Here is a 12,102-nt window from a genome sequence, read left to right as displayed (position 1 = left end):
AGTAACTCAGCTGGTCAGGCAGCATCTCTAGAGAAAAAGAATGTGACATTTCAGGTCGAAACTTACCTCTAGTTTCCCTCTCCTCTGACTCTCAGACTGAAGGAGGGTCTTGACCCAAAACTTTACCAATTCCTTCCCTCCAGAGATGCTGCCTGTCCCGCCAAGTCACTCCAGCATTTCGTGTGTATCTTCAATATCCCTGCCAGTCTTGCCCTTCATTCCAACAGCAATTTGTTGGCACAAACTGTTCCTTTCTCAGTTTTAAAAGCCCCCCACTTCCATACATTCCTTTACCCGTTCAGTTTCTCTACATCAACCTTTGCAAGTTCCTGTGCATCAAAATTGGTCTTATCCCAATTTCACGCTGAGAAGTGCTACCTTTGTGCATAATTATCAAAACCATTAGAATATGGATCATACGTGTGCGGCTCTAACCTTTCAATGTGGTTAGACAGTAGCTGTAATTGGACACAGCTCCCACACAGTGGGTGGTGGGTATATGGAACGAGCTGCTAGAGAGGTGTTAGAGAGGCAGGCACAATTACAATGTTTAAAAAACCTTTGGACAGGTCCATGGATAGGAAAGATTTAGAGGGATAGAGGCCAAAGGGCCTGTTTATATGCTGTTTTACTGTGAATCTAAAGTGGAAAATTTCAAACATAGAGGTTAGGAGATATGGATGAATTAACTTGAAGCTGGATGTTTAAGCAAAAATATGCAAATATGTTAAAAAAAAAAGATGCCAGCTCTGTCAGTGTCAGCCCTGCCTACACAGATGGCTGTAACGTTGGTATTGCTTGTTTGTTAGGCATGTACTGTTAGATGATCAAAGCCACAGATTACAACCTAAACATTTTGAACATTAGATTGAAATGTATGGATACAATAATGTTTTGAAGCATGTGTAGGAAGGAACTGCATATGCTGGCTTGCACTGTAGACACAAAATCTCCAGCATCTCTGGATAGAAGGAATGGGTGATGTATCGGGTCGAGACCCTTCTTCAGATGCTTTGAAGCATCTGTGATAACATTTATATTGGTTCAAATTATGAAAGGACACAGTATGAGCATGAAGTAAATGTTCTTTGATGTAAACTATGCACTCTGAAGGTACAAGGCCTAGCCTTTAATACAAAGCACCCTTCAGTAAAAAGACCTAAATCCTCTCCATCATTACTGACATTTAATTAGGCTCAGGCTCTCAAGGGTTGTAATAGTAAAGTTAGCCCTTCTTACCCAAAGATCACAGTCCTAATGGCTCTGAATCCCAAAACTAAGATAACGACATTAGATCCCAACGGTGGGAACGTATGTTTATTAGAACAAAAAGTTTCAAAGCTCCCGAACATTTCTAGCCACAGAAACTTCCTTTCAATAAATCTCATTAAACGTGAAGAAAACCAAAGTTAAAATGTCTATCCATTTATTTATTACACCACTGTCCAATTACAAAAAAGCACCATAATACAGCATTTAATAAATAGGGCTAGTAACAGAAAATGAAGTCTCTTCATTACACTTGGTAACAATATCAAATACTTCACAATGTAAAAGACCAGCAAAAATGATGCATCAATCACACAAGATAAAGGCTACAGTACACAACAAACAGACCAAAATAAGGAATATAATAAATAGCCTGGGTTCAACTAAGGTCAGAAACAAAATTGGAACAAACAAAGGAAAAGCATCAAATGTCATTATAATAAATATTTAATCTACACGATTTATATTTCTGATTTGTATCTCTGTTTATAGCTTATAATGAAAGGAAATCGGTGCACGTAAATATAAGCTAGTTATGGACGGTGGACAGGAGAGGATAGTAGCTGTGAAATTGCCCTTGGCATGTGTTTCGGGAGCTGATAAACAAGTGGAGGTGGATGGTTGTAGTTGAGGATAAGGCTTCAAACCAAAGATGGCTTCCCTACCCCAACAAACTTCAGCGCTCGCTCAAAGCAACTCCGTTCCAGAAAGCAAGCTGGTCAGCTGGTGTGACTCGTGCCATAAACATGAGAGAGGCCGGGTGCAGAGGGCAAGGAATCCCACAGAGCGTTCAGAAGTGGCTCTACATTCGACTGAATGGTCCACTTTACAACGCTGACAAAATGGGAGGTTTAAATTAGAAAACAGTTTCCCTTAAACAGGCCAGAGGATAAATAAATAAATTCCAAGACGAAAGATACAATCAGGATTATTTCGAAGAAAACAGTACGTTTCCTGGATTGGCAATAAAGCTGCAGTTATAGGAGTAACATCCCAATCAAGATCAAAGTTTCCCTTCCTATTTCCTGTAAATTCTGGCAAAAACCACAGTGGACCATTAAATAAAAACCCTCTTTTAGGTTTTTCTTTTATACTTTTATTAAGAATGTTAATTTATAACCACTCAACAATTGATTGAAGCTATTCTCTCATAACCTTTTCAAATGTGAGGCATTTTGACATTTGCGCAATCATTCTTCTTCAATGAAGATAAGGACTTGTTAAGGTCTGTCTGCCAGATAAGTAATTATTACTTTGAGAAAACAGGGGGGGATGCTCTGATTTGACCAGAAAGAGTTCATTTCCAAAGTCCAAAACTGAGAGAACGTTTACATGTATCACTATTCCCACTTTGCATTGAGATTTTCCAATGAAAATAAAGATAGCAGATACACAATGGCATTTTCACTATATTCTCTTATCCCAAAACCAGCCCATGAATCTGATCTACAGTATAGCTAGATTGTGGGTGATCATGGCTATTTCCCTACCACCGAGGGCACCAGAGAATTTTAAGCCCCTTCTTGCAGCAACTATTTGGGAGTCCCTTCTGCTGCAAGCCCTCCATCAATTGTTGACTGCAGTCAGAAGGTACCAGAGTCAGAAGCTACCACCAGTCCTCCCGGATCCCAGTCAGTTTCCCATCCCGACTCCAAATCTGGGCTCCCACTGAAGGAGTATGCTTTTACTAAGCACATTCTCTACCTAAAGAGCCATCCTAATCTAAGAATCAGAGGATGTTTTTTGGCCTGGCTCACTCAGAATGCCGGTTACACAAGTGTCCTGAAATACCAACACCTCACAAACAACATGAAACTCTTTGGTAGAAATGAAGGTTTACTTCAGGGTAATAAACTTGATGGGGGCAATGGCCTCCTCCAGTTGTGGTGGAGCTCCGAGCCCTGAACATCCACGATAAAAGGTGGAGCAGCATCAGTTTGCTTGGTGCCATTATTTTCAACAAAGGATATCTTTGTAATGTCCAGTCTACAGGAGGATAGAATACAGTGTGTTGCTGTTTATGAACAGAACCAGGAAACATGACGGCCCCTCATAAGGTCATAGTTGAGCTCAGCATGGAAAGAGGCCCTTCTGCCCACCGAGTCTGTGCCAAGCAATAATCACCCCATACACTAGTTCTATCCTACACTCTAGGTACAATTTACAGAAGCCAATTAACCTATAAACCCGCACGTCTTGGGAATGTGCTAGGAAACTGGAGCACCCAGAGGAATCTCAAGCGATCATAGGGAGAATGTGCAAACTCTGTACAGACAGCATCCAGTCAGGATCAAACCTAGATCTCTGGCACTACGCCACTGTGCTGCCCAAAGTGAGATAGTCACTCAGCATGGAAACAAGCCCTTTGCCCCAATGAGTCCACATCTGCCTACAAGCATCTATCCACACAAATCCAACATGAGCCCCATGTGAACCGTTCCACATTCTCATCCACCTCCCACTGACTCGACACACTAGAAGCAATTTACAGTGACTGATTAACCTACCTACGTGCATGTTTTTGGGAAGCAGGAGGAAACTGGAGTACACATGGTCACATGGAAAACGTGCAAACTCCACACAGACAGCACCCAAGATCCGGATTGAGCCTAGGTCACTAACACTATGAGGTAGCAGCTCTACTATGCTGTGTGTTTATTTCCAGCATACCCTGGTTTAACAGCATGGAAGATAGTGGGATTGAAGAGTTGTGACTAACACTACTAGATATCTGGTTCATCTGCAAAGCAGCAAGCTCTACCACAGAGCCATCGTCTAACCATTATAAGGTGTAAATGTCAGTATTAATTGTTGGTGGCGTATTGGCTCTTGCAGGGATGAATGAGCTCAATGAGATGGGTGTCATTTCTTTCATCATGTTTAATTGTTATAAATCCCCACATCTTCCTTGCCCGGATGCCTGGAAATTTCTACTCAGTGTTTCATCAGCTTGCCAGCAGGAAGCACGTAGGGCTGTCTCGGATTGAGTTTCACCCCCTCTGCCCACAACCCCAAACTCCTTTTACAGCTGTAACTGGTGCAGCTCGAGCTAAGTGTGCCCTGTGTTGACCGGGGTATGGTGGTACTATGTTGTCTCCTCGTACTGAAGCTTGGAGGTAAATGGCCCAAACAACACATCAGTCAGATACTAACTTGCTGCAACTAAAATCCATCTGGTTTCCTGATGATCGCTAAATAGAAAACTGCAGATGCTGTAAATCTGAAATAAAAACCGAACATGCTGGAGACACTCTGTGTCTGTGGAGAGAGAAACAGAGTTAGTGATTCAGGTCAAGAGTCTTTCATTACAACACATCCAATGTAAGACCATCGACCTGTATCATTGACCTTTACTCTCTCCCCACACATGCTGCCTGACCTGCTGAGTATTTCCATCATTCTCAGAGCTTGGATGTTTTCCCAATGAATCCGAACAGCGTTCACTGACTAGCGTGAGGGCTGGGAACATCCAGGGAAGCAGAGGCTGGGCTCAGATCCCAGAAGTGTGGATTTCCACACGATGGGGTTGGATGGCATTGCGGTAAAATTGGTCATGTCAGATCACAGCTGCTCAGTGGGATGACAGGGAAAGCAATACTGGCAACAATTACCATCAGACTGTACTGATCAAAGAAAGGGAAGGTCTACAATCCATCCTCATCGTGCCAAGGTTACGATCATGTTCCTAATGTTCAAATATTCAGCAAATCAAGCGTGGCATGGTGGAGCAGCGGTAGCTACTGCATTACAGCGCCAGTCCCAGGTTCGATCCTGACTACGGGTGTTTGTCCGTATGGAGTTTGTACGTTCGCCCCGTGACCTGCGTGGGTTTTCTCTGAGATCTTCGGTGTCCTCCCACACTCCAAAGGCATACAGGTTTGTAGGGTTAATTGGCTTGGTATAAATGTAATATTGTCCCTAGTGTGTGTAGGGCAGTGTAAATGTGCGGAGATCGCTGGTCAGTGCGGACTGATTGGGCCCACGGGCCTGTTTTTGCATGGTATCTCTACACTAAACTAGATCCATGGGATCCTACATGAACATCTTTGGAGGATTTTGCAGAGCAATGAGAAGTAGAGGAGCAATGGGCCACAGAGGGGCAATGGACAAAGGAGGGGCAAAGGAGAATGGTGTAGTAATGGAAAATAGAGGGTCAATGGGCAATAGAGGGGCATTGGGCACAAGGAAGAACAATCAAAGGGCACAAAGGAAACACTAAAGGAAAGGCCTTTGACAACAAGAAATATGCAGAAATCTTGAGGGGATTTCAGAAAATGAGATTTCAAATCTCACCCTGGTTGGTTGCACGGTTTTTTAAACATTTGTTAGTTTATAATGTTGTAAGATAAGGGACCACGATTCAATCTGATTGCCACCAAAACTGAATTGATTGGCTCATGCCCTTCGTTGCCCAATCTAACCCGTGTAACTTCCAGTCCCACACCGATGTGACTGACTTTTAACTGCCCCTGAAGAGGTCTAGGAAAACACAGTGTTGGCTGCACTGCGGTAATACAGGAAGAATAGGTCTATGGGGAAAACATCTTGGGAATGAACTGGGCTGATGGTCACTTCGGTCACCCCCTCACCTGCAGAGCAATTTGAAAATGAAGAGAAAGCCAATTGATTTTTTTCCAATCAGCAAATCAACAATAAAAATAACTATGATGCTTTTCTCTCGGCAGCGGGACAGATAAAAATATTTCATGAATATTTCTCTCTTGGCCCTTGAGCAACACAGGCCTTAAGCATCTGACCAGCATTGCTCAGCTTGAAGTGAGTTACCCGGACAGAACCGGCTTCTCCGGCCGATAGCCCAGACATGAGAGGATTTGTTTCTTTGCATGTTTATAGTAAACTTTACCCACCCACGTGCCAAGGGATGGGGAAAGGAGACGAGCAGTATGGCAGGAGTAGACAAGTCTAACACGCGGCTTCCGAAAGGGCACCCCCTGCTGGTACGAGCTCCTCGCTTTGGCCGTCTAATGGTTAGTGGCGCGTGATGCAATGAGGTCGCTGCATGTTTGCACCGAATGCGATGGGTGTGTGCAGCCACCGGTTGGCATGAATGCAGTCGTGATGCCCAATGGGATCGAGCATGCGACTCTCTCCCTTTCTGGAAATCGCGGGGATCTGCCCCGGCTAATCAGTTTAAAAAACCTGAGAAGATTTTCCTTCCGTGTTGTGGTTGAAGCTTGTGTACGTTTTACAAACAAGATGGGGAGGGCGGTAAAAGAAAAAGCTTTTTTAATTTTTCTGTTTATTCAAACCTGAGGTATTTGCATCAAGCAGCCAGGATATCTTTAAACTATTTAATAACATTTAAATCAGCCATAATAATAGATACACCACTATTTACATTATATTAACGTCTGCATCCATTCGCAATCAGTTCATACAGATTATCTCATAGAAGGTACTTTTCCAGCCTTAAGTGCTGCAGTCTGCATTTCAACTGGCTCAGTCACACACAAGGCAGGACAAAGTGCAATAAATGGCCTTCTCAGGTAGCAGTCCTGTGCAGACCACAGTACGATGTGGAAACATCAACACAAAATATATAATTAATAAGATAAAACCAGACTTTCTTTTCTCTTGAGTATTGCTTGAAGTACTTAAATACCGCACTGTACATCGTTAAACCGACCGGGTGGCTGTTTGCCCACATTTTCTTCTTTTTTTTTTTCACCATTGCCAGAATGTGTGTGGAGAAATGAATTAGCTTTTCTGAAAACGTTCAAGACCAATTTCAAGTGATGTGTCAATCCACTCTCTGCATCGCGCGAGAAAATGGCTCCTGCGCTTGCACTCTGCTTTTACACACAGAGAGTGCAGCGGCAGTGGTGTCTGCTGTCAGACCATAAATAACCACAGATTCTCCGTGTCGCCCAGTAGAAGCTGCCCTGCCAATGCCGTCACGACACCTCGATGATTTCCATGCTGCCCGAGAAGCTGGACTGCTTGCCGATTTTGCCCAGGTCTTCCCGGGACCTGCTCTCCGACATGCCGTCCTCAAACTCCATCTGGCAGCTGCGCCTCTTGAACTGTTTCTCGATGGTGCCCTCCTCGTGCCAGCTCCGCCTGGCGTCCCGCGGCTCCCCCGGCTTCTCCCGCAGCCTGACCGAGCCGTACTGCTCACAGCCGGCCGGCGGCGCGGTGCAGCCAAAGGACGGGTAGGGGGTGGGGGCGGTGCCGGTGAAGAGGTTGCTGCCTCCTCCCTTGTGGCCGGGCTGCCCCTCCGTGCCAAAGTACCACGGGCCGTTGACGGGAGGGTTGGCGGAGGCGGGCGGCTGCGCCAGTTCCGTGTGCTTGCCCCAGCGGGTGATGCTGCCGGTCCCCAGCTGCTGCTGCTGCTGCTGCTGGGCACTGGGGATATTCAGCAGCAGAGCCTGCTTCAAGTTCCCCTCCACACCGTTACCCTTGTGCACTGGGCAAGGTACGAAGGTCCTGGTTAAGTTCAAGCTGAGGGGATGCACGGGGGAGCCGGAGGAGGCGGACAGGCTGCCATTGTGCTTTGGTTTGCGCCTCTGCCGGGCTTTGGACTCGCAGCTGGCGTCTGACAGCGGGCTGTCTGGAGTCTGGACGTGCTGCTCCTGGCCAGGACTGCCCAGACTCACCTCCAGCTTGCACAGCTTGGGGATGTCGTCAGAATCCATCGGGGTGGCGGCCTTGCTCAGGCTGGGCGTGGCGCTGGGCGAGTACGAAGACTTGATGTCGAGGGAGAAGGAGCGCTTGAGGCGGTTGGTGTCCTGGATGCGCTCGGTGGAGAGGTGCAGGCCGTTGAGGCTCTGCTGCAGGGCGATGTGCGAGGCGTTCTTGCACTCGCCCCTGCCCACGCCTTCCTCCGCCTCGCCCGTCTCCTTCTGCCCGCCTTGCCCCGCCAGCTCGGGGCACGTCCTCTCCCTGCCGCCTCTGCTGCCGTCTCTGGCCTCCCTGTCCACATCCTCCTCCGGCCGGTCCGCCAGCGCCTTCTGCGGACCCAGGGCGCGGATCTTCAGAAGCCGCATGCTCTTCTCGTACTCCAACAGCTGCCCCATGAAGTTGAAATTGGGAGAGATGGATGGCCGCCGGTCCTTGATGAACCTTCAACACAAACACAACAACACTTAGCGACTGCTTGCAGTGAATCGATGGTGCAGAGACCACTGCCCACAGACCCAAGCACTTCAAAACTGTCGTCTACAATAAGTAACACAAACACTTCCCATTCATTCCCAGCATGCGATGCAACAGTGATCCATTTCATCATTCTCACTGCCACCTTTAGGCTTTAGGAGCATGAGGAGGCTACCAGGTCCCTCATACCTGCCCCGCTGATCAATGTGATCATGGCTATCTATGCTGGCCTCAGTTCCTCTTCCGACCCATAGTCTCAATACCTCTATCTTTTAAATATTCATCCATTTCCACCTTAAATATATTTACAGAGAGTTTCAGACATTTGCTATCCACTGACAGATATATCCACACACTTGTGTTTAAATGCCCACTCTTATTTTGTAGTTCCGCCTCCTTGTTTGTGACTCTCCCGCTAATGGTAACATCACAACATCTACCCTATCAAACCCCCTTAGGATCAGGATCTTACATGTTTGAATAAGATCAGCCTCATGCTTGTAAGCTCGCAAGAAATATAATGCCTTGCCTTGTAACAATCTTGTCTTGAACACCTCTTAAATACTAGAATACCTATGAAACTCCACTTCATACACACCCGTACAAACGCATACATATACCCACATACACATGAAAATAGGTGCAGGCAGGTATATTCAACATGATCCATCATGTCATTTAGTCTACCCTATTGCTTTCTAATCCACACTTACAATCATGTTTAGCAAATTGGTTCATCTGAATGGAGACACAAGATACCACAGATGCCAGAATCTTGAGAAAAACACAAGTGCTGGAGTAACTCAGGTGGTCAGGCAGCATCTCTGGAGGGAATGAACAGAAAAAGTTTCGGGTTGAAAGAAAGTCTCAACCCGAAACATCACCTGTACATTCCCTCCAGAGATGCTACCTGACCCGTTGAGTTACTCCAGCACTTTGTGTGTTTTGCTGGTTCATCTTAATTATGGGCAAGTCTCCTTCAATCGGACTCCATGGTTTGTAGCTGAGCAGCAGAGAGTGAAGAGTGTCTTCCAATCACCGTCATGGGGTTGGGAGGAAGAAACGAAACAAGGGGCTAGTGATCAACATCCACATGACCCACTCCAGTTTGAGGGTTTGGTCATTTACCTGTAAGCATCGTCTGAGGTGAGCCCCATGGTCTTCATAATGTAGGCAATGGCAACGGTAGCGGATCGCGAGATTCCCGCCAAGCAGTGAACAAGCACTCGGCAGTTGGAGACTTTCGCTTTGTCTAAACAGGAGAGAAAACAGCTTGAGATTAATGCACGTCCACAACTGTACCCCCACCCCTCTCTTGATTGACCAGGATGACTTTATTTTAGAGATACAGCATGGAAACAGGCCTTTCACCCACCGGGTCCATGTCAACCCATTCACTAGTTCTATCTTACACATTAGGGACAGCAGCAATTAATACACAGCAACTTCCAACCCTGGGATCCCTACGCCTTAAGAGACGTCAGTTCAGAATGGTGGTTCTCCAATACCCTCTCAGGGAAAATTTTGTCTGCATTACCCACCCAAAGAAAGTAAAAACCAAGGCATGATCCTGTGAATTGTATCGGGGGAATGAATTGTACTGAATTGTACTCAGTCCAACCAAACCTAGCACCTGCCCGAGTGATACCGAGATCTTGGCCACATGTATTACCTATACAAAGTTGCTAGACAGGAACACTCTGAACTTAGTTCTTCAACAGGAATGGGGAGGGCGAATTCAACAGGAGGGGGAGCGGAGCACCAATTGGTATCGCAATTGGAACTGCTGCAGCAGGCAGGCTTGGAATTTAATTTTAAGTCTACTGCTGAGTGAGGCAGGGGAGCGCTGGAATCTTATGTTCGGGAACGCCTTCAGTTGGGGGACCACGCCTCCTGTGGGGGCTACGGGTTAGTGGTGCAATATTGCGTTGGGGAACGGTTGCGTTGGGGAACCAGGCCTCCCGTGCGAGGGGACCCCCAGTTGGTCTAGTTACCTATAAAATCCACAGACTCGTCCAACCAGGGCAGAAGCTTCTCACAGTAGTTGTCATTGACTGGAATGCGCATGAAGTGACTCTCGGAGATGAAGTCCGGCTTGGGACACGAGTTGCTGGCGTTGAGAACGTACGTGATTCCATTCTGTTCCATGAGATCCTGCAGCAGGGAAACACACACAGGTTTATTGTACCTGCATTAAAACAACACATCTCTCCCCAGCCCAGCATTGGGATTGCTGAGGGCACATCGGCAATCAGTTGAGTGCCATTAACCACAGCATCATCTCTCTATTACGAAACATGCCCTATACTAGTGACAGATGTCGGTTCTGTGTGTTTGTGATGCCGATCTGCTCTCGCACACACATGCATGTACGCTCGCACGCACACACATGTATCATGAACTGATCACATGCATAATTTAAGCGATTTGAGAGATTGTCAGGCGTTGGGACAGATTACTATCCATAAGCATTGCTGATACGGTCAGTATTTAATGCCCATCCCTAAGTGCCCTAGTATAGATGATGGCAATCTGTACCTCAAATCACTCGACCCCCGTTGTCATGGTAACTCTGCAGTGTCACAATATTTGAAGCTCAGGTATTGCATTTGTAGATGATGTGGAATTGATGATATATTTCCGAGTAAGAATGGTGGAGAATGTGAGAGGGAACTGGCTGCTGGTGGGACACCTGACTGCCCTTTGAATTCCTAGTGGTAGAGGTTGTGGCTTTGCTGTCGAGCCTTGGCTAACTGCTACCTTTAGCAGATGGCACAGAGGGAAGGAGTGAAGTGTATGGGAAGGAACTGCAGGTGCTGGTTGACACCGAAGATAGACACAAAATGCTGGAGTAACTCAGCAGGTTAGGTAGCATCTCTGGTGAAAAGGAATAGGTGACATTTCGGGTCGAGACCCTTCTTCAGACTTAGAGTGAAGTGTGGGTGAAGTCAGGCGGCAAGCTCCAAGAGCAGGGGTGGGGAAGGATGAAAGACTGAAGACTAGAAACTGGCTTCAAAACTGGCATTACAAACTTGGATCTAATGGCTTGTTTCTGTGGTCTAGTTTTTAAATAGGAAACAGTGGCAGTGCAGTGCAGTGGAAGCAAATTCAAGTAACTCCCTGGTTACAAATCCGTGAAATCTAGCAACTGTAAACAAGGTCACTGCCGAATGTATTTTGTGTGTGAAAATGACTCGGAGGCCACCAGTGAAATCAGCCGTCACTTGGAAAGCTGGCTCAGTAATCCTTGCCACCCTAAAGCAACCCCAGTGAGAGCTATTTCCTCTTGTCACAGGGTTGCATGCAGTTTCTCCCAGTAAAATGTTATAGCCCACACTCAGGCTCCTTGCTGGAGGTGCTCATGGAAGAGCTCCACCCAAAATGCCTTCTTCCCTTCAGATGCTACCTGGCGTGCTGCCCGTGTCAACTTTTCCCTATTTACCACAGGTTTCCCACAATAAGGTGACACACTTATTCCCACCGTCTACATAAGGCTCTGCTGAAATTGAACAGGACACAAGGAAAAACTTTTTCCACCCAGAGGATGATGGAGCTCTGGAGCTCACGGACACCAAGTCTGACGAAGGGTCCCGACTTAGAATGTAATCTATCCATTTGCTTCGGACATGCTGCCTGATCCCCCGATTTATTCCTGCATTTTGTGAGGGGTTGGACAGGCTAGATGCAGGAAGATTGTTCCCGATGTTGGGGAAGTCC

General features: G+C 46.5%; 1 protein-coding gene across 3 annotated transcripts in view; it reads right to left on the bottom strand.

Moving 5' to 3' along the window:
* Positions 1-1,409: 1,409 nt before the first annotated feature.
* LOC129705859 (dual specificity protein phosphatase 8-like) overlaps positions 1,410-12,102 on the bottom strand; it is a 197,157-nt gene continuing 186,464 nt past the window's right edge. For all 3 annotated transcript variants that reach the window (XM_055649704.1, XM_055649705.1, XM_055649706.1), the window contains 3 exons: positions 10,380-10,539; positions 9,514-9,637; positions 1,410-8,352 (listed from right to left, as the gene is read on the bottom strand). In XM_055649704.1, the coding sequence (XP_055505679.1) occupies positions 7,185-8,352; positions 9,514-9,637; positions 10,380-10,539 (1,452 nt within the window). In that variant the 3' untranslated portion in view covers positions 1,410-7,184. The remainder of the gene's footprint in view (positions 8,353-9,513; positions 9,638-10,379; positions 10,540-12,102) is intronic.

Source organism: Leucoraja erinacea, chromosome 18 (assembly GCF_028641065.1).
Source record: "Leucoraja erinacea ecotype New England chromosome 18, Leri_hhj_1, whole genome shotgun sequence".
Taxonomy (NCBI): domain Eukaryota; kingdom Metazoa; phylum Chordata; class Chondrichthyes; order Rajiformes; family Rajidae; genus Leucoraja; species Leucoraja erinaceus.
This window is presented reverse-complemented; position numbering and strand designations above follow the sequence as displayed.